Source organism: Drosophila gunungcola (assembly GCF_025200985.1).
Source record: "Drosophila gunungcola strain Sukarami chromosome X unlocalized genomic scaffold, Dgunungcola_SK_2 000021F, whole genome shotgun sequence".
Taxonomy (NCBI): domain Eukaryota; kingdom Metazoa; phylum Arthropoda; class Insecta; order Diptera; family Drosophilidae; genus Drosophila; species Drosophila gunungcola.
The window spans coordinates 1,313,722-1,335,737 of record NW_026453184.1 but is presented as its reverse complement, the minus strand read 5'-3'; the positions used below and the strand labels follow the sequence as shown (position 1 = coordinate 1,335,737).

At 44.9% G+C, this 22,016-nt stretch overlaps 2 protein-coding genes and 1 long non-coding RNA gene across 4 annotated transcripts; 2 read left to right on the top strand and 1 right to left on the bottom strand.

The window, feature by feature from the left end:
• The first annotated feature begins 156 nt into the window (after nucleotides 1–156).
• Nucleotides 157–11,824, top strand: LOC128260346 (DENN domain-containing protein Crag). Of its 2 annotated transcripts, XM_052993269.1 has the most exons (14): nucleotides 157–701; nucleotides 1,784–2,100; nucleotides 2,984–3,530; nucleotides 3,588–3,738; nucleotides 3,807–4,078; nucleotides 4,146–4,359; nucleotides 4,418–4,738; nucleotides 5,077–6,530; nucleotides 6,909–7,223; nucleotides 7,648–7,728; nucleotides 9,091–9,535; nucleotides 10,138–10,635; nucleotides 11,108–11,292; nucleotides 11,357–11,824. In XM_052993269.1, exons 2-14 carry the CDS (start codon nucleotides 1,800–1,802, stop codon nucleotides 11,673–11,675), a joined length of 5,103 nt encoding a protein of 1,700 aa, XP_052849229.1. In that variant the 5' UTR covers nucleotides 157–701; nucleotides 1,784–1,799; the 3' UTR covers nucleotides 11,676–11,824. The 2 variants fall into 2 exon arrangements, with proteins under 2 accessions (XP_052849229.1, XP_052849230.1); XM_052993270.1 differs by lacking the exon at nucleotides 7,648–7,728.
• Nucleotides 11,825–14,264: 2,440 nt separating this feature from the next.
• LOC128260354 (uncharacterized) lies at nucleotides 14,265–16,494 on the top strand. Its single transcript, XR_008268131.1, has 2 exons — nucleotides 14,265–16,045; nucleotides 16,338–16,494. It is a non-coding gene; the product is annotated as an uncharacterized LOC128260354 (long non-coding RNA).
• Nucleotides 16,495–16,571: 77 nt separating this feature from the next.
• LOC128260347 (chromatin assembly factor 1 subunit A) lies at nucleotides 16,572–20,870 on the bottom strand. The gene is made up of 3 exons (XM_052993271.1): nucleotides 18,502–20,870; nucleotides 18,264–18,433; nucleotides 16,572–18,187 (listed from the first exon to the last, which is right to left on the bottom strand). Exons 1-3 carry the CDS (start codon nucleotides 20,738–20,740, stop codon nucleotides 16,991–16,993), a joined length of 3,606 nt encoding a protein of 1,201 aa, XP_052849231.1. The 5' UTR covers nucleotides 20,741–20,870; the 3' UTR covers nucleotides 16,572–16,990.
• Between the last annotated feature and the right edge of the window lie 1,146 nt (nucleotides 20,871–22,016).

The window sequence follows — 22,016 nt, the reverse complement described above, 5'->3', positions numbered from 1 at the left end:
ATTTTCACGTTCGTTGAATTTTAAATTAATCCCAAGAATTTAAATTCAACTTTGGCGCGCAGACAAACAATTTGGCGATAGCAAGCTGCGAAGCTCATCGATAGAAAAATTGAGCTAAGTCTGGTAGCACTGGTAAAAATAACGGATTTTTCAAAGCAGTATCTGGTAACACTACAAAAAAAGCCTAATGGGAAGGCCAAAAACTTATTAATAATACTTATAAATTTCCGTCGTCGCGTGCCTGTGTTTTTGTCGTATTTGCCAATAAATATAGTTCGTAAATCGCGCATGCAGGCGATTGGCCATTTTGCCAGTCACACAGAGTCGCGAACACATTGGCCAGTTAAATGAACTTTAATTTACTTTTTTGTCCACTGCACTCCACACGTATTTACGTAGGTTAATTTTGCTGGAATTCGTCAACAAATTATGCGCGCTTTAATCGCATCTGGTGGTTAAGTTAAATAGTTCAAAAGGAAAACCCTGAGAAAATGATGTAAAGGAAAACTCTCAAGTAGTCCAACTGTGTGTGTGTGCGTGTGTGTTGGTGTGTAGAAATTAACGTAGTGTGAAGAAGAAGAAAAGCTAAGGAAAAGCGACAATTGCAGTCCAAGGCGAACAACAAAAGCAACTGAAGGTTGCCCAAGTCAGCACGCCCCCTCCGCCCCCCGCCCTCTTGGAGGACAAGAAACGGGAGTGCAGTAAGTTAACCCCTTTTCCTCCCCACGCCCCTGTCCCCACAGAACACCCAGCCCCCTCCCCACCCCCTCCAATTGGACTCCTGTAAACAAAAACAACGCATCAGCAATCAACACAAACAAAAAGCGACTTTGGTTGTTGTTGTTCTGCAAAGCGGAAGCGGAGGAAGTTGATTCATCGAGCGGAACTTGTTTACCCAGCTCCATTTGTTGTTGCTGCTTTTATGTAGCATACAAATTTGAAATTCGAAGCATACAAAGTCCAATAAGAGTCGCAGCCATAGTGCCTCCGATTCCAATACGAATCCCAGTTCACCATCGGGCAATGTAAACAATGTATTTTGCGCCACGCGGAAAAAGGCACGGTGAACCCTCGCTGGGGTCACCGAAAGAGGGTCTGACTACGCCAGTGGGTCACCCAAAATGACTATGATTTATTGCGGTCATAATTCACTAAAAGCTACATTGATAGAATACGATCATGAATTACCATTTTATTTTAGATCTCATATATTGTATTATACTTGTATGAAATATGCTAAAACTATATATATTTTTTAACTATTTAATTTATCATACTAATTTAGTTAATTATATTTCAGTCCTTGTATTTTCAAATAGTTTTTTACTATTAAAAATATTTTTCAATTTAAAGTCTGAATTTTATTCAACATACGTAGAGTCAACTTAAGTGTTTTTATATTTTTTTTTTTTATGAAAATGGTGTATAACGTATGTTTTTAAATGCTTAGCTGCCTTTACTAGATGCTCTACCAAACCCCCTTTTAAAAGTCCAATTTTACCACTTACTCGCGTAAAAAAGGATCCATGATTTCTGCTAGCCATGGGAATCACACGACTACTTGTGTCACTTATCGAGTGTCCCCTCGAAAGTCCCATTGACTTTGCCCCCGACTGGAGATAACTGAAAAATATTTATTAATATGGGATTGGGAGCAGCCCCAACTGGTATCCACTTTGGCCTTATCTTATCTGCCCTGCAAGTCCCGGTCCCAGTCCCAGTCCCAGTCCCGCCATGACCAAGAATTAACCACTCAACCCGGGTCTTTGGCTGTCTCTTGCAGAGGAAACGGCGTCGCCATGGAGGAGAAGCGCATCGCCGACTACTTTGTGGTGGCCGGAATGCCGGAGCATCCGCAGCTGCTGCAGGAGAACATCTTCAACGACTCGGGAAGATTGCGGGCGGCCACCACCATCGAGCCCATCACGGACATCGGTGTCTACTTCCCGCTGCTCGGCGAGGAGGTTCCCGAGGGATACGAGCTCCTCGCGCACACTCCCACGGGTCTGCAGGCGAACCTCAACCACGGGTCGGTCCGCTCCACCGACTGCTACATCTACTTCCGGCGGGGCAAGGACCGCCCGCCACTGGTGGACATAGGTGGGTGACCACAGAGACGAGGTCTGACCGCTAGAGTCTCCTCCTGCAAATTGAGCTCTTATCGGGGTTTATGACCATTGTAAACTATTTTATATTTGCTTGTGTTTAAGAGCAAAGGTGGGTGTGAATCGTAGGAAGTAGGTAATTCCAATCAAAGTTGGGGGTGTCCCATAAATACCAATTGGTCCGAAGAAGTCTATAATATCTCTCGGCTTCTCAGAATTTAAATCTTGAAACGTTTTTAAACATAATTATTATCAGCAGTTTGAAGAATTTTATTTCTTTTATATACATATTTATTTTCTGACAGCCTGATAACATTTGGTTAATAAACAAAATATATTTCCTGGAAATCAATCTGAGCAAATCCGAATTTTTACTTAGTATATCTGCAAAACTGGAAAAATACATATAAGAAATGATGACTAAGGTCTTACAAATGACACTTTTTTCAGGTTTATGTCATTATTTGTAATGACAAAACCGAAAGATAATGTCTAAGTGTAAATGAGTGAATGGGAACCTGCATTTTATATCAATGAACTACTAATTTTTTTCTGAAAACTAATATTTGTTTGGAGTAGATTCCATCAATCAAAGGAAAGCTCTGTTGGTTTTCTTGATATCAGAAGTAAACTTTAATGTTGTTAGTCTCGACGCGACTCGTGATAATGTCAATGAAGGGAAATTTATTTAAATCAAATATGAGCGATTACTTTCGTTAACTCATTTCTTCATTTGACAGAGGCAGCCACTAAAGTTTTTAGTTTGGTAGGAAATACATGATTATAGAAACTGAATTAAAATAAACTTGATTTGCAGGCATGGTTATTAACAAATTCAATTTCAAGGTTTACATATTAATTCGGCTCTTCTTTTGCAGGAGTGCTGTACGATGGCCACGAGCGGATCATGTCGGATGCGGAGATCGTGGCGGAGACGCCTGAGGGCCGGGTGGCCAACGTGAACAACTCGTCGGCCAAGACGTTCCTCACGTACCGCCGAGCGCGGGCGGACATGCCCTGCAACGAGCTGGTGGTCACCGAGCTGTGCGTCATCGTCCAGAGCAAGGGCGAGCGGGCTCCGCACGCCTTCTGCCTGATCTACAAGCCCCTGAACAAGGGCTTCGTGGGCAGCGACGTGTTCCTGTGCTACAAGAAGTCCATGTACCGGCCGAAGCACATCAGCTACAAACCGGAGATCCTGCTGCGCTACCCCACCGTTGACCACACCGACTTCCCGCTGAACCTGTGTCCGAGTGTGCCGCTCTTCTGCCTGCCGATGGGCGCCTCCCTGGAGGCCTGGCCCCACGTCAATGGGGCGGAGAAGCGCAAGCCCATCAGTCCGGTGTTCAGCACCTTTGTGCTGACGGTCAACGATGGCACCTACAAGGTCTACGGATCCGCCTTGACTTTCTACGAGGACTATGAGTAGGTGGCCGCTGATTGTCTGTGGGAATCAATGCATTTATGAACTACTCTTTTTAGTGAGTCACAGTTGTCGGCGGAGCAGAAGGAGCTGCTCGGTTGGAACGAGGAGCTCGGCGGCCAGCACTCGCTGCACATGATCAAGGCCATTTGCCTGCTGTCGCACCATCCCTTTGGCGACACCTTCGACAAGTGGCTCAAGTACCTCCATGTGAGTTTGTTTAGCCCTCCTTTTCGGTCCGGTCAGTATGATCCTAATCTTAACCACTCTTCTTCCAGCGCATGGTGTTGTTTGGCGTCAATATTCCCATTCCCGTGGAACGCTACATCACCCAGCTGCTGGACGAGGTCCCTTTCCCGGCGCCCAGCATCCACCTGCAGCTGTCCAGCGAGTCCAACGACCGCATCCTGCTCACCCAGCCGGAGGATTCGCCGCTGCCGCGAAGTGGTGCCGGCTTCCACATGCTGCTCCAGAACCTGGGCACCGACAACTGTCTGCATGTGCTGCTGCTGGCCCTCACCGAACAGAAGATACTCATCCACTCACTCAGGTTGCTTTCCCAAACGATTCCCGTTTTCAAAACCCCTTCAATGTGCTTGATGTAATCTCCTTTGTAGACCTGCCACGTTGACTGCTGTGGCCGAGGCCATCGTCTCCCTGCTGTTCCCCTTCAAGTGGCAGTGTCCGTACATCCCGCTCTGTCCACTGGGATTGGCGGAGGTGCTGCATGCCCCGTTGCCCTACCTGATTGGCGTGGACTCGCGCTTCTTCGATCTGTACGAACCGCCCACGGATGTCACCTGCATTGATCTGGACACCAACAATATAAGCGTGAGTTTGGGGTTAACCCTTATTATTGCAAATAGCTTAAATACGTCTCATATTGCAGTTGTGCGAATCGCAGCGACACTTGTCGCCCAAACTGCTCCCAAAACGGGCAGCCCGCCTGCTCCGCCAGACGCTCACCGAACTGGAGAACGCCAAGCCCATCAGCTACGACTCCACGAACAGTCTGGACCGCGACATCCGGAAGCGGAAGCGGGAGCTGGTGCTGGAGCAACGCATCCAGGAGGCCTTCCTGCTCTTCATGGCCAGCATTTTGCGCGGCTACAGGGACTTCCTGGTGCCCATTTCCAAGGCGCCCTCGGTGGGAGCCACCGATCCGAGTGCCCTCTTCCAGCTGAAGGCCTTCTTGCGATCGCGCGATAAGGTAAGGCATAGCATGGAATCTACAGATAGGCGAGTAGATCGTTAGAAGCATCTTAAAGATGAAGTGATTGATATTGCTATTTTAAAAACTCAACAATAATCCGTGGCTGCATCTTAGAATCTAAATTAGATTAAATTTAATGAAGGTTAGGAGTTACTAGAAACGCCAGTTGAATCAACAGATAAGTTAGCTGATTGTTAAAAGCTAGAAAAGCAAATAACAGTTATGAGGTTTATAAAAATCAAAGGCTTAAAAGTAATTTACAATATTGATATTTTAAAAACTCAACATTGGCATCTTAGATTCTAAATTAACATTCACTTTCCGCCGAAAAACAGTCGCACCAGAAGTTCTTCGAGCTGATGATGAAGACCCAGATGTTCATCCGGTTCATCGAGGAGCGCTCCTTCGTCTCCGACGGCGACCATGGCCTGAGCTTCTTCGACGAGTGTGCGGAAAAGGTAGGCAACTACGACGAGACGCCCGCCCAGCTGCATTTGGTGGACTGGGACACGGGCCAGAACAGTGAGCGCACCAAGTACATCTTTCCGCCGGACAGTGTGACTCCGGCGGGCGGGGGAGGAGGAGCAGGAGGAGGAGCCGGACTGGCCTACAACTATGAGAACTTCACGCTGCAGCCGGAGCTGCTGCAGAGCACCAAGAAGACCGCGCTCTCCAAGTTCCTGCAGCTGCAGCTGAACGCCTCGCTCTCGCCGGGATCGCCGATTGCGCGGCGCACCAAGCACGAGATCAAGCTGTCGCAGAAGATGGCCAGCCGGTGCCAGCAGCACCCGGAGGCGTGGTCCAAGTACCTGCTGGCCACCTGCTACTCGCTGTACTTCCTCATCCTGCCCTCGATGGTGCTGGACACGCGGCACGCGGGCAAGGAGCCGGAGATTCTGCGCGCCGCCTACGACGTCCTGGTGCGGGCCAGTCGCCTGAAGATCACCTGCGACGAGTTCTGCTACCGCATCATGATGCAGCTGTGCGGCATCCATAATCTGCCGGTGCTGGCCGTCCGCCTGCACTACCTGATGAAGCGCTCGGGCGTTCAGGCCAACGCCCTGACCTACGGCTTCTACAACCGCTGCGTGCTGGAGTCCCAGTGGCCCAGCGACAGCACCACGCTGAGCCAGATACGCTGGAACCGCATCAAGAACGTGGTGCTGGGGGCGGCCCAGTTCCGACGCGCCGGCCGGCAGCGGGCCGCCTCCAAGGTGAACAAGTCGCTGAGCGCCTCGCAGGACCAGAACCTCAGCACGCTGGAGACGGTGGACGGGCAGTCGCGCACCAGTCTGGCCTCCTCCACCGGCGATGGCGGCGGCCACGGGCTGCTCGACTTCGCCGCCTTCGACCGGCTGCGCTACAAGCTGGGCAGCATTGTGCGCCAGACGGTCACGGGCGGCAGCAGCGAGGCCAACGAAGAGGGCGTGGCGAACAGCGCCGCCGGACTGCTCATCCCCGGCGAGCGGAGTGCCCCGAACACGCCTACCTACGGCGGCGACACCGAGATCCTGGCCAAGGCCCTCCAGCAGCAGCAGCCGCGCAAGCAAATCATGAGCATAGGCGGCGGTGACGACGACGATGACGAGGACGAGGATGAGGACGACGACGAGTACACGGCCGGATCGCCGAGCACGCCCCAAAAGCAACTGGAGGCGGGCGCCGATGGGCTGGCATACGCCGCCGGCGCTGGTGGCGACTACGAGGCGGACGAGGAGGACGACGAGGACGAGGTCGACGAGCATGTGGCCGCCCAGCGGGCACGACAGCGAGTGCAGAGTCCAACCAAGTGAGTTTCCAAATGCTTTCAATCATCCATTTCTGTGAAACAGTACCATAATCATTATAAGTTCTAATTTGAAAATCGCTAAATAATAATTATATATATATTTTTTTTTTTTTATATATACTCTTGAAGAACATTTATTATTCAAAAAACAAAAATTAGTTCTTTAATTACTCAAAAATATTTATTAATATTAAAGCATTTTATGAAAATGTAAAAATAGTGTAGAAAATGGAGACTAAAAGTGATTGCCTTTTTTTATTAAAATAAGTTAATAATTATTTAATCGTTACTTGCAGACCTTGCTATAAATTCAAGTCTTGTTTTGTTATATTAACTATTGCATTTTAAAAACTACTCTTCCCTTTTCGCACTCCCCAGAATCTCGCCACGCACGCCCGTGACCCAGAACGATCCGCTGGGCGCCTTGAACGAGGAGGAGTCCGCCGCCAGTGCCACGACCACGCAGCAGGCGCAGCAGCAGGAGCAGCAGCAGCTGCAGCAGTCGCAGGCGCAGATCGACAGCAGCATATACAGCGACAAGCCGATCCTGTTCCGCGGCCCACGGAGCGCCACCTTCGACGAGTCGACGCAGATCGGGAAGAGCATGCACCGCTCGGAGACGATGCCGGTGGCCAGCAGCGGGGTGACCAACAGCCTGGCCAACATCGGATCCTCGCTGAAGCTCACGTTCGGGTAACTCCGTCGTTCCACAGTCCACAGTCCATTTTAATTTTCATTTTCATCCTCCTCCTCCGTTCCCCCCACTTTGTTACTTTGTGTCTCCTTTTGATTTTCGATATTCGATTCATCTGAACACACAGTTTCCACATGCATTCCACGTCCACTCACCACAGCAAGCGGATTAGTGATCCCCGTTTTTCAACTTTATCCTTCGGGGCTTTTCCATCTTTCACATCATTTGCTGGTCAAAACTTAGTTTACTAGGGATATAAATCCAAATCAATTATTCGAATTCAAGCAAATGATCTGCAAATTTAGAAAAGCCCTTTGTATTCTACTCTCTATTTATCTACCTCTCTCTAAATCCAACTCGTTTTTGTGCCACATTCGTTTTATGATTTATTTACATATATATATATATATAATTATATCTTAGACGTTATTCACCCGCACGATTGTCCCTTAAGAAAGACTTGAAATTGCCCGCCAATATTATAGAAAATATATCGAGCATAAGGTAAGTGGAGACCTTTCTTAGAGATCTTCTAGACACACATACCCGAAAACTACACCCAATTGTGTGTTGTGCTGCTTTCCACAAGATCCACCTAGCATTCAAAGACTAATTTCTGTTTCCCAGGTGAAGGGAGTGATTTAAATGGTTATTGTCCTAATAATAATATATAGTACATATTACATAGTTTATCTTCGATTATAAATCCTAATTTTACAGTGTTATGTTTAAGTGTATTTTATTGTCCACTTAATGTCCTATTTTGACACATAGAGTCCACTTGGGTTCCACAAACACAGTTTTCAATTTTAAAAAGAAATAAAAATATTCATACAAAATGGACATTTTTATAAGCCATATCAGACTTTCATATTTATATATGTCCTATACATATATGTTCAATATCAATAACAACAATTTTTTTAAAAAGTTTTTTATAAAATCAAATTCAAATGCCTTTTTCCACATTATTTTTGTTTGCTTATGTTATGTACTAGCATTAAAAAATAAGCACATAGTTTATGTTTAGCATCTTAACAACATAATGCTGCACTAATATTATTTGAATCAAAGCTGTTTATACTACATATATTTCTTAGCGTGTTATATTAAGTGGACAGCGGCAATTAACACACATCGACACAAGAAAACACCCACAACAGAGACCTAACCTCTTGTTTTTGTTTTGTGTTCCACATAAGTTCCACACCCCGAAATGCTGTTCCACAGAGTTTCGTCTTTGGTTATGGTTACGGTTATGGTTACGGTTATGGTTACGGTTATGGTTACGGTTACGGTTTCAAGTTCAAAGTCCCCTTCTAAATCTTCGTTGGTGGCGGGCAATTCAAGGTTTGACAAAAGCCACGCATAGCATCCACACTAACTCGAATTAATCAAACTAACGACGGCCATCCACAAGCACCGCACCACCATATATAGCAGCACCACCAGCAGTTGATTTCCTGGATACTACATTTTATTAAACCAAACAGTCGAAGGGACAAACTCTTTAAAACATAATAACTTAACTTTAAAACATAATAATTAATAAAGAAAAAAATCTTTAGAATTTTGTATTTCAAATTAAATTAAATAAAACATAAAATATATTAATAATACACTAGTTTCTGATGATTAAAATTATATTTTATAGAAGTTTTTAATTTTTTTTTTTAAATTTGCCTTCAAGAACTTATACAGATAATAATACAGAACTTGAACATTGCTCATACTTAGCCCCGACTTTGACCATTTCCCATGAAATCAGCTGCTGTTGGCTCCACTTCATTCTCGTTTCGTTGTAGATCTATTGAGTGTCCGGTGTATAACAAGTCGATTAATTCACGATATTTGTACTAAACACAGTCCCAGCCTGACGGGCAAGAAGTCGAACGAGTTGATCCAGGGGAGCCTGAGCAGCATCAAGTCGGCGGCCAGTTCGCTGACCAAGAAGTTCGACGAGATCAAGGGCGTGATCTCGGCCAACTCGACGCCGACGAAGACGAACAACGGCCACGGCCATCCGCACCATGGGCTGCACCACCCGCATCACCATGCGCATCACCACCATCCGCACCACCATCATCCGCAGGCCGGCAATCCGGAGCAGGAGGAGCACGATGCCGCCGTCCACGAGGAGGGCAAGCTGCGGCGCGTCTCCAGCGACCTGGACCCGTGGGGCAGGCTCAGTGAGTCGCGCAAGTCCAGCTACAACAACCTGGTGCCGCTGGGCGAGAACAGTTCCACCGGCGCCCTGCACATGCACGCCTTTCCTGCTCTGCCCGACAACCTCTACAGTCTGATTGGCGAGGTGAGTTGACGGTTTGGACCCGAATTCCATCATAATATATCCTGTTACTAGTAGAGTGAAAAGGTATATGGTAAAATATACTATTATACATTAAGTATATATGTTCATGACCAGGATCAATAGCCGAGTCGACGATCCAGCCATATCCTTCTCCAAGTCCGTCTGTCTATCCGTATGAACGTCGAAATCCCGGAAACTATATAAAAACGGAGATTGGGGACTTAAAATGCAGACTCTAGTTATGCCTAAGCAGCGCAAGTTTATTTTAAAATTTGGCTACAAAACTTTAAACTATTTTTTGACACTACAGTTCGGCAGATGGCGCCACCTAAAACAGAATGAAATTTTTTCATTAGGTGGGGGACAGCTCACTCTTAGTGTGTAGTGTTGCCACTACAGTTTGGCAGATGGCGCCACTTAAAACAAGATGCATTTTTGGGGCATATTTATTTTGAAATTGCTTAGCTGCAATTCGGCAGATGGCGCCACTCAAACAGGATTGCATATTTATTGTGGAAATAGGTGCTTTACAGTCGTGGCACTCGATTATAGTGTTCCTTCTTATTCTATATACTCACGGGGTTACCTTTCGATCCCCGTAGAGCGCCGCGGATCGTGACTGCGATGTGCTTATCCAGCTGACGACCTGCTCGCAGTGCCACAACTGCTCGGTGCTCGTCTACGACGAGGAGATCATGAGTGGCTGGACGGCGGAGGACTCCAACCTGAACACCACCTGCCACGCCTGCAACAAGCTCACCGTGCCCTTCCTCAGTGTCCAGATCGAGCGGCAGACGGAGGAGTCAGTTCAGTTGGATCAGCCAGATCAGCCGGATCAGCCAGATCAGCGGGAGGAGGATGGGGGCAAGAAGGAGCAGCCAGCCAACGGGACCAGCCACAAGTCCAGCCTGACCGTGCCGTATCTGAATCCGCTGGTGCTGCGCAAGGAGCTGGAGAACATACTCACCCAGGAGGGCGACATCGCGCTGATCAAGCCGGAGTTCGTCGAGGAGCACCCGATCATCTACTGGAACCTGCTCTGGCTGATGGAGCGCATCGAGAGCAAGACGCACCTGCCGGAGCTCTGTCTGCCCGTGCCGGTAAGTAAATAAATAACGCACCGAAGTGGTTTAGCTAGTCAATGCAGACTTTTCAATGTGAGTTATTCGTTTATGAACACTATTTTAGATTTATACTTCTTAAAATAATGTCTTCTATGCAAATAATGATTTAAAAGAAATAGTTTATTGCTCAATTTAAAACATCAGTTGGTGATTAATAAAGTTCTTAAAATTGAGCGATTAAAAAAGTAGTTTGTTATAGCTTATATAAGAATTATAGAATTTATAGGCTAACTTTTCAGAATAAATAATTTTAAAACAATGCCTAAAGTGTCGATAAAGTGCATTAATTCAAAACAATAGTTGATAAAGAATACTTCCATTAAATTGAGTGATTTCAAAATTAGTTTGCAACAGCTAGCTATTTCTTATTATTACCAACTTTTCTGAGTAAATAGTGCCTAAAATTTTTACAAATAGACAACTCAATGGTTTCTTGTCCATTTTGCAGAGCGACAAGGAGCACATTGACCCCCTGAGCAAGGTGAAGACGGTGCACATCCAGTGCCTGTGGGACAATCTCAGCCTGCACAGCGAGGCCAGTGGTCCGCCGATGTACATCCTGTACAGGGAGACCCAGCCGACGAGTCCGCTCCTCAAGGCGCTGCTCACCGATCAGGCGCAGATCAACAAGAAGTGAGTGGTTGTCCCTCGAAGTTGATTTGGTTTTAATTGGGAAATTCCTCTGTGTCCCCTGCAGTGTCATTCAGCAAATCATTTCGGCCATCCGGGTCAACGACTTCGCCACGCCGCTGAAGCGTTTGGCCAACGAGCGGCACAAGCTGAAGAGCAATGGAGTGGAGCGGTCGCACTCGTTCTACCGCGACATCCTCTTCCTGGCCCTGACCGCCATCGGCAGGAGCAACGTGGACCTGGCCACATTCCATCGCGACTATGCGGCCGTGTTCGACAAGCTGACGGAGCGCGAGTGCAACATGTACTACCGCAACCAGGATCTGCCGCCCTCGGCATCGACGATCTTCTGCCGCGCCTACTTCCGCCCGCTCCTGCTGCCCTGACGCAGTGGCTCCCAGCTGGTGGCGGAGGAGGCGGGTGGCGAGGAAGGAGCTCCATGCGATCCCGAAACCTAAAAGACAAGACGACCAAAAAATTTCATAAAACAGAAGAGGGAACGAAGGGAAACTTTAACGACAACAAAAACGCTTATCACACACACACACACCTTGGGCTGGGTCGATTTTATAGTTTGGACAATTGTAAACTAAGTTCACTTGGAAATCAAGCTCTTATTTACATATGACAAATGAAAAGGACGGTATTTCGGAACTATTCCTAGTAGGCTATAAAAATATGATTGTTTCAAACGAAAAAATATTTAATTCGAGATGTTCTTATATTTTCAAATTAATAGTTTTTATACAAAAAGGAAGCTGCTGGAAAAATTGTTTAGAATTGTCCTTAATTTATTTGCACCCATGCCTACATTTTTGACTTCTTTTTTTCTATCGGCCTTCCATAATACTTATACTAAAAGAAAAAAACATAAACTTGACATATTTTTAATTTGTGAAAACATGCTAATGATTTTGTAAACGACTTGATCTAAACTTTTAAGTACTTAAATATTTTTTTTTGATGTTAAAACTTAATCAAATAATATACACACACACACATGAATGACTGGTTTCTGTGACAATACATAAATACGTTCGGACAGTGCGTTTCATAGGTGTAATATCAATGAAATTTTTAAATGGAAATGCTCAGTTTTTATTTAATATATTAAACCTACTCCCAACTTTCTTGCTTTAATAACTGCCTTTTTTAAAACCACTAAGTTTCCATTAAGTTCGCCTTTAAAACGAAAAAAGTATATTTATTGGCCTTACTCAACTGAAACGCACTGCCTCACCAGAAAATGAAGATGCTCCACAAGATGTGTATTCAACTTTTCATTGACCCTCGTCATATTTGCCTTATTATATATAATATAACGATACAAATTTGTGTATATACAGAGCTAAATGTGCGTCTTGTAAATCAGCATTGTGAGCGGAACCGGAATCGAAATTGGAAACTCCCTCTATTTCAAAAATAACCTCTACTCGCACTTTTTTATCTTGAGATTTCCTCACAATGCTCGGGTCTTTTAGTTAGCTAAGCGAACTTTTCGGTGGGAAATGGTAATTGGGGGGCGGGTCAAGCGGTTGATCAATAGCGAAAGCAGTAAAAAAGAAACAACGATTACAATAGCAATAATTAATGGATAATCGTATATAAATGTAGATGGGAGAACTCTTGCAGACCTAATTGTACTACACACATTCACGTCCACGTTTTTAAAGACAACACCCAAACACGACACGTTCACTTAAATATTGCAGCCACAGTACTTTTTTTCGGGAATCTTAACTGAATGTATATTTAATAATTAATTTAATTAATGAAAAAAAAACGAAAATTGCAAAAAGAATAAACAAACAAGTTTTAAAAATAAATTTAAAATTTGTTTTTATTTATCATATTTATAAAAACAACTTAAAGGTGTTCGATTTTTAAAAATGTATTGTTATTGTAGAGGTTGGCAAATTCCAGGTAAAGAAACTGATTTTTTACGGTTTTTTTTTTGGGTTTTTGGAGAAATAAGAAAATAAAACATTTCCAAAGAGTCTTTTTGATGTAACTTGGCCAAAATAAGACGCATAGCCATAACAGTGACTGTTTTGTACAGCTGGCAACCTATATTATCCATCCCCGATCGACCAAGAAAAATTCGTTTTGTTTTGGTTGAAAAATCGATTTTTAAAAGGCATTGTTTTGAAAAATTCATTTCCTGTCCAATTTCTTACTTTTTTTAAGGGGTTACATCATCATTTTTTGTCAAAATTTGGTCAGTTTAAAAATTTTTATCTGTGAATGCCATTTTATTAGAAATTTTATGACGAATCCAACGATGCATGACATTCTAACTTGGGACCATTATTTCCTAGAGTTTTGATACAAAAACTGATTTTTTACGGTGTTTTTTTGGGTTTTTGGAGAAATAAGAAAATAAAACATTTCCAAAGAGTCTTTTTGATGTAACTTGGCCAAAATAAGACGCATAGCCATAACGGTGACTGTTTTGTACAGCTGGCAACCTATATTATCCATCCCCGATCGACCAAGAAAAATTCGATTTGTTTTGGTTGAAAAATCGATTTTTAAAAGGCATTGTTTTGAAAAATTCATATCCTGTCCAATTTCTTACTTTTTTTAAGGGGTTACATCATCATTTTTTGTCAAAATTTGGTCAGTTTAAAAATTTTTATCTGTGAATGCCATTTTATTAGAAATTTTATGACGAATCCAACGATGCATGACATTCTAACTTGGGACCATTATTTCCTAGAGTTTTGATACAAAAACTGATTTTTTACGGTGTTTTTTTGGGTTTTTGGAGAAATAAGAAAATAAAACATTTCCAAAGAGTCTTTTTGATGTAACTTGGCCAAAATAAGACGCATAGCCATAACGGTGACTGTTTTGTACAGCTGGCAACCTGTATTATCCATCCCGATCGACCAAGAAAAATTCGATTTGTTTTGGTTGAAAAATCGATTTTTAAAAGGCATTGTTTTGAAAAATTCATATCCTGTCCAATTTCTGCATTTTTTATAAGGGGTTACATCATCATTTTTTGTCAAAATTTGGTCAGTTTAAAAATTTTTATCTGTGAATGCCATTTTATTAGAAATTTTATGACGAATCCAACGATGCATGACATTCTAACTTGGGACCATTATTTCCTAGAGTTTTGATACAAAAACTGATTTTTTACGGTGTTTTTTTGGGTTTTTGGAGAAATAAGAAAATAAAACATTTCCAAAGAGTCTTTTTGATGTAACTTGGCCAAAATAAGACGCATAGCCATAACGGTGACTGTTTTGTACAGCTGGCAACCTGTATTATCCATCCCCGATCGACCAAGAATAATTCGATTTGTTTTGGTTGAAAAATTGATTTTTAAAAGGTATTGTTTTGAAAAATTCATTTCCTGCCCAATTTCTGCATTTTTTATAAGGGGTTACATCATCATTTTTTGTCAAAATTTGGTCAGTTTAAAAATTTTTATCTGTGAATGCCATTTTATTAGAAATTTTATGACGAATCCAACGATGCATGACATTCTAACTTGGGACCATTATTTCCTAGAGTTTTGATACAAAAACTGATTTTTTACGGTGTTTTTTTGGGTTTTTGGAGAAATAAGAAAATAAAACATTTCCAAAGAGTCTTTTTGATGTAACTTGGCCAAAATAAGACGCATAGCCATAACAGTGACTGTTTTGTACAGCTGGCAACCTGTATTATCCATCCCGATCGACCAAGAAAAATTCGATTTGTTTTGGTTGAAAAATCGATTTTTAAAAGGCATTGTTTTGAAAAATTCATTTCCTGCCCAATTTCTGCATTTTTTATAAGGGGTTACATCATCATTTTTTGTCAAAATTTGGTCAGTTTAAAAATTTTTATCTGTGAATGCCATTTTATTAGAAATTTTATGACGAATCCAACGATGCATGACATTCTAACTTGGGACCATTATTTCCTAGAGTTTTGATACAAAAACTGATTTTTTACGGTGTTTTTTTGGGTTTTTGGAGAAATAAGAAAATAAAACATTTCCAAAGTGTCTTTTTGATGTAACTTGGCCAAAATAAGACGCATAGCCATAACAGTGACTGTTTTGTACAGCTGGCAACCTATATTATCCATCCCCGATCGACCAAGAAAAATTCGATTTGTTTTGGTTGAAAAATCGATTTTTAAAAGGCATTGTTTTGAAAAATTCATATCCTGTCCAATTTCTGCATTTTTTATAAGGGGTTACATCATAATTTTTTGTCAAAATTTGGTCAGTTTAAAAATTTTTATCTGTGAATGCCATTTTATTAGAAATTTTATGACGAATCCAACGATGCATGACATTCTAACTTGGGACCATTATTTCCTAGAGTTTTGATACAAAAACTGATTTTTTACGGTGTTTTTTTGGGTTTTTGGAGAAATAAGAAAATAAAACATTTCCAAAGAGTCTTTTTGATGTAACTTGGCCAAAATAAGACGCATAGCCATAACGGTGACTGTTTTGTACAGCTGGCAACCTATATTATCCATCCCCGATCGACCAAGAAAAATTCGATTTGTTTTGGTTGAAAAATCGATTTTTAAAAGGCATTGTTTTGAAAAATTCATATCCTGTCCAATTTCTGCATTTTTTATAAGGGGTTACATCATCATTTTTTGTCAAAATTTGGTCAGTTTAAAAATTTTTATCTGTGAATGCCATTTTATTAGAAATTTTATGACGAATCCAACGATGCATGACATTCTAACTTGGGACCATTATTTCCTAGAGTTTTGATACAAAAACTGATTTTTTACGGTGTTTTTTTGGGTTTTTGGAGAAATAAGAAAATAAAACATTTCCAAAGAGTCTTTTTGATGTAACTTGGCCAAAATAAGACGCATAGCCATAACGGTGACTGTTTTGTACAGCTGGCAACCTATATTATCCATCCCCGATTGACCAAGAACAATTCGATTTGTTTTGGTTGAAAAATCGATTTTTAAAAGGCATTGTTTTGAAAATTCATTTCCTGCCCAGTTTCTGCATTTTTTATAAGGGGTTACATCATCATTTTTTGTCAAAATTTGGTCAGTTTAAAAATTTTTAGCTGTGACTGCCATTTTGTTAGAAATTTTATGACGAATCCAAAAATGCATGACATTCTAACTTGGGACGATTATTTCATAGAGTTTTGATACAAAAACTGATTTTTTACGGAGTTTTTTTTTGGGTTTTTGGAGAAATAAGAAAATAAAACATTTCCAGAGTCTTTTTGATACAATTTGGCCAAAGTAAAACGCTTGGCCATTAGAGTGATTGTTTTGTAAGCTAGCAACATAAACCATCGAAGCCCGATTGATTTCGATAATCAATTTCGATTTGGTACAAAAACCGATTTTTAACAAGCGTTTTCCCTAAAATTGCCATCAAATAAAAGAGGAGTGGGTAATATTGCATATATACTATATATGTATAGATGGTTCATTGATAAAGTCGAAACGTAGCGCAATAATTAGTTTCTGAGTACTTGTTTCGCCGAACCACTTAACAGATCTACAGATGAGTGGGTAGAGGATAGGCCTGATGAGGATGGATGGGGCGACTGGGGGTGAGGATGGGGATGAGAAGGACATACAAGTCGAACCTACATGGGAACATTACGAATTAAATCAACTTATGTGCAAATCTAGCGAAAAAAAAAATGTCCTACTAGAAGGAAGACCCTCAAAAGACCAGGGGCAGTAATTTCTTATCTTAAGCCTAATCCGAGAGCATCACCACATCCTCGCTGTCGGTGGGCGGCGGCTTCTCCCGCTTCTCCTGCTTCTCATTCTTGGGCTTATCCTGCGGCTTATCCCTGGGACTGCTGGTGGCGGACTCGCTCTGGCGCCGCAGGAACTGGCTGATCAAATGGTTCTTGGTGGCCGCGTGAATCGGCTGATCCCTGGGCACGGACATGATCAGGGTGGCCCGCTTCTTGGCGCCCTGCGTGGCCGGGGTCGTCGCCTGTCCAGTGCTGGGCGTTGTGGGCGCCGAACTGGCGGTCGATGGCCGGGCGCTGGCTTCCGCCTCCGCCGGCGGACTCTGCTCGTGCTGCGGTGCATCCGTGCCCTCGCTCACTTTGGGGGTCAGCGTGTAGTCCCACTGGTTCTGCAGCGGCAGCTCCGGCAGCTGGAACTTCTCCAGCAGTTCGGGCGGCACCACCCAGCAGAGGCGCTTCTTCGGCTTCTTGGTCTTGGTCTTGGCGGTGCTGCCACTGGCACTGCCGCTGCCGCTAGAGGCCACCTCCGTGGGCGTGCCCAGCTCGACGGTCTTCCAGCTGGCCAGCTCGTCGAACTTTTCGCGCAGAACAGCCTTCGAGGGCAGCAGCGTTTGATTCGGCGTCTGGGTTTTCAGGTACTCTAAATACTCGTTGATCAGGAACGCCTTCGAGTTGCGATTGCCGTGTGTGAGGCGCACCAGCTGATGCATGAGGCGGTTGTCCAGCTGCAATGGAGCGGGCTGCTCCGGCACCTGGTCCTCGCGCTCCTGCTCGACCGGCGGCTCCAGGCTGAGCGGCTCCAGCTGCCAGCAGGCGTACATGTCGATGGTGTGGGCGAAGATGGCCGGGAACAGCTGCGACTTGTTGCCGTTCTCGTCCAGCCAGACGGGCCCCAGCAGGCGGGACTTCATCTTCTTCGTCTGCTTCTTCATCTCCTGGGCGAACTCCTGCTGCAGCACCTGCAGCTTGGCTTTCTGCGCCTCCCGCGTGTGCCCGTCGTCCATGGCCCCCTCGTCGCCGTCGTTCTGCAGCTCCTCGTCGCTGAGATGGCCGTGCGGCACGTACCACTCGTTGTACTCCTCCTCGGACTCCTCCTCCGACTCGCGCTCCTTCTCGTCCTCGCTGGCGCTGAGCGACTCGCCCGGCTCCTCCTCCTCCCACTCGCAGTCGGAGTCCAGCTCGTAGTCGAAGTGCAGCTTTAGATTCAGATTGGTCAAGTTAATGATCTGCCAAGGGATCGAAATAGAGATCAAGATGTAGTGATATGCCTACCTTATCCTGGGCCAGTGGGCGGCGAGCGGAGATGCTGGTGCTCTTCTTGCGCCAAGTGCCATAGTAGGCCGGCCTTCGGTTGTCCGCGAACTGCAGATACTTGGCCCGCATCCTGGCCAGCTGCTTGGGCTGCTCCTCCTCGATGGGCAGGCCAGCATTGGACAGGTCATCTGTGCAATAAGGGTTGTTAAAAGGGGGTTAAGCTATGATATTGGGTTCATATGCCAGGGAGACCCACCTATCACTTGGACCTCGTCTTCCTCCTCCTCGTCCTTGGTGCGTCGCTGGAGTCTGGCATCGCGCAGCATCCTCAGGGGCTGCCTTCGCCCGCTGCTCAGTTCGCTAAGGTAGAGATGGGCTCGATTAAGGGGCCTTCTCCTGCCAAAGTCCTCCTCCTCCTCGTCATCATCATCATCATCATCATCGTCTTCGTTCCTGTGCCGGAAGAGGGTGTCCAGCTGGGAGCGCTGCTTCTGGGCGAGGGATCCCCGCACAATGGGGGCCAGCAGCATGTCATCCTTGATCTGGAAGGGTCGGAAGGCCAGCGTCTGGCTGCTGGCCTTGGAGCTGTCGCAGCTGCTCTGCTCGTGCTCCAGACAGGAGGTGTTGTGGGTGGATCCAGCGCCGCCCGCTTTGGGCTGCTTGGGCACAAAGAACTTGGAGAAGGACTCGGCGGCGCGCTTCTTCTTCTGGGCCGCCTCCTCGCGCTCCTGCTCCTTCTTGCGACGCTCCTCGTCCCGCTTGCGCTGCACCTCCTCCTTGGCCTCGTTGCGCTTGCGCTTCTCCTCGTTCTTCGAGTCCACCTCCGCCTGCCGCTTGCGCTCCTTCTCCTCCTTCTCGGTCCTGCGCAGCTGCTCCTTCTGGTCCTTCTCCAGCTTGCGCTGCTGCTCCTTCTCGTCGCGCTCCTGCTTCTTCAGCTGCTCGCGCTCCTCCTTCTCCTGCTGCTTGAGGCGCCGCTCCTCCGCCAGCTTCTGCTCCTTCTCCTCGCGAGCCTTCTTCCGGCGCTCCATCAGTCTCTGCTGTTTGGGCGTGAGTGTCTTCTGCGCATTGCTGCTGGTCTCCTGCAGGCTCTTCCTGTGGAGCAGACCATCTTTCTGAGCGTCCGTGTCCACATCCATCTCGTGGTCGCTGCTGCTGCTGTTGTCCTCGCTGCTGGAGAGGATCACCGAGATGTCGGCGGATATGGGTGATTCCTTGTCGGATTTTTCTTGTGGCGAAGACTCTACTGTCTTCGGTTTCTCTGGGACTGCAGGCTCTTCCTTCTTGGTTTTCTCCTTTTCTACAGCTTGTGCTTGTGGTTTCTCCTTTTTCTGGGTGATCTGCACATTCTTCTTGTTGGTTTCTTCTTTTTGCGTCTTTGCAGCTGCGTCTTCTTTCTCCTTCTGCAACTCTGCTGTGCTGGCTTTCACATCTTCTTTCATGTTATTTTCCTCCTTCTTGGGCTTCCCCAAGACCTTGGTTGTGTCCTTCTTTGTGGCTTCTTTCGCCTTGGCATCCTCTGCCCTGGGTTGATCTTTCTTCTTGCCCTTCTCTGTGGTCTTCAACTCCGGCTTCTCTTTCTTGCTGCTCTCCACTTTCTTGGCCATAAAGAGATCTATCGTGGACTGGTCGTTCTTCTTTTGGGGTTCTTCCTTGGATTCCTTTGATGCCTCCTTGGGCTTCCCCAGTGTCTGGGCATTCTTTTCCTCCTGTTTCTTAGCCTCGGGGCTCTTTTCAGGGGACTGATCCACCTCCACCGCCACTGTCTCCTGCACTTTGAGCTTCTTTTGGGGATTAAGCTCCTCGGATAGGACTTCTATATCATCGCTGGACTCGCTGCCTGTCTTGCCCGCACCCTTGGCCGGAGTGTCCTCGCAGTCCTCGGACTTTTTCAGGGATTTCCGGCGTTTGGGTCGTTTGCCGACCAAAGGCAGTTTGATTTGTATGGGCGTTGTCGAGGCTTTCTTCGCCTCCGGCTTCCTGGGCTTTGGCCTGGTCTCCTTCTCCTTCACCGCCTCCTGCTCGTGCTTCTCCGCCATGGCCTCGTCGTCATCGTCAATTAGCTCGATGACATCCTCCGCCAGGGAATCCACGTCCATGGCAGCCGCCGCAGTCTTGACCTTCTTGGTGGCTATGGCGCTGCCCACATCGAGGTTCTCCTTGCTGTCCGCGGAGCAGCCGGTGCCCTCCATTGGCGACTCATCGCCGTACGACAGCTTTCGCTTGCGCGAAACGAGATCGGTATCCTCGTCGTCATCCAGGATCACAGTGGCGCTGGGGTCACTGGCGGAGGTGGAAGCCGATGGAGAGGCAGTGGCGCCTGTACCACCTCCACCACCACCACCACCACCACCACCAGGCGTAATCAGCTTGAAGGGCAGACGCGTCTGCACGAATTTCTTGCCACCGCTGGCCGTCTTTTCGGCGGATTTCGCCACGGCGACGGTGGCATCCTTCGTCCTGGCGCTGCTCGGGGTCTTCACAATGCCGGCGGGCATTCTGCTGCTGTCCTGTTCCTGTGTCCTGTGTCCTGCCACTCGGTCCGCAAATCCCCAGCAAATCCTTCAGTTGCAGTTGTTTTTAGCCGACGAGAAAAGGCGCTGAAAACACACTGGCGATGGGAGTTGTGGGCGCGGATTGGCGCCAATAGATTGCTCGCGATCTATCGGCGGCATATGGCTGCGCCAGTGTTGGCAAGCGCTCGAAAAAGGTGAATAACTCTGCTTGATAGCATTACATTTTCAAAATACATATATTTGCAGGCAGACATTTACAATTTTATCTGGCTAACAAGTTTGTATATTATCTTTTATATTGAGTCAGAAGATTGATCGTATTAATAGATCAATCTTCCAAAAGCCAACTTCAGTTCTAATCGCATTATTAGTTATAATGAATGGTGATCGCCGTAAACTGAGAACAGTTGAAACAGTGTTGGGTGAGAAGGGTGAGAAACTTGGCTTCGAAGTCAAATACATATATTTTCTATTAGCATTTTGTATCCTGTGTTGTGAAACATTTTGTAATTTTCCTTTTTAATTCAATTTCCTCAAGCAAATCAATTGCTTGAAATTAGTTGCAATTGCAAGATAAGTTCCAATCATTTGTGATCGCTTTAAACTGAGAACAATTTGATCTTAGTGCAGACTTAAGCCATGGTACGAAACTTTGCTAACGACTTGGCTCACTTATTTAAACATCGATCAAAAATAGAGCAAAAAATTTAAAAATAACTATACACATTATTTTCTTACCTTTTTACTATTTCTTAGAGCATTTGTTTCTTTTCAATTGATAAATAGATCATTCATCAATATTTTTGTTTAAGATAAAGCAAAAAAAACGGATTGTTTTTATTTTAAATGACTTTAAGATTAAGTTAAATCTATAAATACTGTGCGCAATTATGTATGTATACTATTAACAAACTAGCTATGCTGTATGTTTTGTTTATAACAAATATAGCTAATCTGCAAGCTTTTTCTGTTATTTTCAACAAAATTGTGTTATTTTTTTATGGAAATTCTGTTTTTTTTATCAAACCATATTTTGTTTAAAATTAAAATAAACAAAATCAAATTGTCTTTTATCCATAAGCTGCTTATTACTCTTGCAAGCCTTCACTCATCTTTATATGATTAATTAAATAATAGCGTTTCTTGCATATTTCTGCAAGCTATCAGACTGATTGGGTTTGTCGTTATTGTTACTTTTGATCCAGCTGACAGATATTCCCCGACTGATGATAATTGTTTACTTAGTTTAATGTGGCAT

Bases quoted from the DNA above. Each gene is read 5' to 3' on its own strand.
- LOC128260346 (XM_052993269.1), top strand. From the start codon at position 1,800: ATGGAGGAGAAGCGCATCGCCGACTACTTTGTGGTGGCCGGAATGCCG. The intron at 7,729-9,090 runs GTAAGTGGAGAC...TACTAAACACAG, and splicing joins GAAAATATATCGAGCATAAG to TCCCAGCCTGACGGGCAAGA. The intron at 11,293-11,356 runs GTGAGTGGTTGT...TGTCCCCTGCAG, and splicing joins CAGGCGCAGATCAACAAGAA to TGTCATTCAGCAAATCATTT.
- LOC128260347 (XM_052993271.1), bottom strand. From the start codon at position 20,740: ATGCCCGCCGGCATTGTGAAGACCCCGAGCAGCGCCAGGACGAAGGAT. The intron at 18,434-18,501 runs GTGGGTCTCCCT...CTTATTGCACAG, and splicing joins AGACGAGGTCCAAGTGATAG to ATGACCTGTCCAATGCTGGC. The intron at 18,188-18,263 runs GTAGGCATATCA...CTGAATCTAAAG, and splicing joins GCCCACTGGCCCAGGATAAG to CTGCACTTCGACTACGAGCT.